The sequence below is a fragment of the Pinus tabuliformis genome, chromosome 3_1 (assembly GCF_031772625.1).
Source record: "Pinus tabuliformis cultivar Carrire ecotype Pingquan chromosome 3_1, CPIR1, whole genome shotgun sequence".
Classification (NCBI taxonomy): Eukaryota; Viridiplantae; Streptophyta; class Pinopsida; order Pinales; family Pinaceae; genus Pinus; species Pinus tabuliformis.
This window is the reverse complement of record NC_142301.1, coordinates 374464293-374465999: the sequence shown is the minus strand read 5'-3', so window position 1 is coordinate 374465999 and position 1707 is coordinate 374464293. Positions and strand designations below refer to the sequence as shown.

At 44.0% G+C, this 1707-nt stretch overlaps 1 protein-coding gene across 1 annotated transcript; it reads left to right on the top strand.

Annotated features, from left to right (window-relative positions):
- Positions 1–272: 272 nt before the first annotated feature.
- LOC149187278 (uncharacterized) lies at positions 273–1271 on the top strand. The gene has a single exon (XM_089409600.1). The coding sequence runs from the start codon at positions 273–275 to the stop codon at positions 1269–1271; it is 999 nt and encodes a 332-aa protein (XP_089265726.1).
- The last annotated feature ends 436 nt before the right edge of the window (positions 1272–1707 follow it).

Genomic DNA, 1707 nt, shown 5'->3' with positions numbered 1-1707 from the left:
GGCCTGGAGTTGGACATGGTGTCAACAGGACTGAGGAAGACAAGAGGAAGGAAATCAAATATGATGAAGGCACAGTCGAAGGCTGTCATTGATATTGCTGGTGGGAAACAGATGTCCCTGCCAGGGGTGCTTAGAGCAAAGCGGACACCCACTGAGGTTTCCCGATGTTCATCTTATCCTACAATAGCAGGGGTTTAGCTAGTCTGCCCAAAAAGCTAGCTCTGAAGGATCTAGTCAGGACCAGCAAACCTGACATACTCCTGATTCAAGAAATGCTAGGGAACGGGGAAGAAGTTATAGGATGTCTCATCAAGCTCTTACTGGGTTGGACTTTCCACACCATTGATGCAAATGGTCATTCGGGAGGAGTGGCTCTGGGTTTCAACGCAAAGGTCCTTCAGGAGATCTCCTCCTGGGGATCGGAAAATGTTTTGGCAGTGGAACTTTATTCCAATGAACCCTGCATCCCTTTTCATATTCTTAATGTTTATGGTCCAGTCTTGGATCGGGAGAGTTTCTGGAACTCTTTCTTTGCAAAGTCCTTTCTGTCGCACCCAAATCTTATAGTTGGGGTAGATTTTAATTTTTCTTTGCTAATGTCAGAATCGTGGGGGGTCAGAGCCAGGGCTGATCCCCTTTCTGATTTTTTTCAAAATAAACTGGCCTCTTCTCACATGGTGGATGTCCCTCTGCTCAAGTTGCGCCCGACATGGAAGAATTGTAGAATTGTAGAAGAATGGGTTGGGAAGAAACTGGATCGATTTCTGATTGGTGAATCGATGGCAGAAAATTTACAGGCTTTTAGACATTGGGTTGGGGAAGGCGGCCTATCGGATCATTTTCCGGTCTTTCTGGAAGTGAAAGGGGCTTTCACCAAACTGGGCACCCCTTTCAAATTTAACGCCTCTTGGATCATGGATGCAACTTATATCAGCTTATTCCACAACACTTGGAGGAAAGATGCATTCAGTGAAGATGAGAGCCGCAGTCAAAATCTTATTTATAATTTAAAAAGGATGAAGATTGCTTCCAAACAATGGGCCCTCCAAAATAAACTGAAGGATGAAGAAACACTGGAAAATGTCAAATTTGAGATAGCTCTTCTGGAAGTCCCAGGTGGAAATGGCTATGGTACAACAGAAGCTCGGGATAGACTTCAAGAGTTGGAGAGAGAAAGGAGGAGAATCCTTCATCAAAGAGAGGAAAGCTGGCATTTAAAAAGTAGAGCGACCTGGTTGCAGGCGGGGGATGACAACACCAAGTTTTTTTAGAATTTTGCAAGAGGAAGGAAAAATTCAAATACTATCTGGGAAATGAAGAAAGTTAATGGTGAGCAGGTGCGCTCTTTTGAAGATCTGGCCTCCTTAGGGGTAGATTTCTTCAAGAATATTTACAAAGCACCAGAGGAAATTTTTATTACAGAGGTTATAAGAGTAGCCCAGTTTTTCCCAAGGTTCATAGAGGAGGAAGGAAACGATTCTATCATGGCGCTTGTCACAAAGTAGGAGGTTGAAGACATTCTCAAGTCAATGCAAAAGGACAAAAGTCCAGGCCCGGATGGCTGGACTGTCGAATTTTTCCAACACGTTTTTGAATTCATGGGAGATGAGCTAGTGGCAGTTGTTGAAGATTCCAGGTGTACAGGTACAATCCCAAAACTCTTCAATGCCACATTTCTAGCCCTCATTCCCAAATCGGATCTTCTGA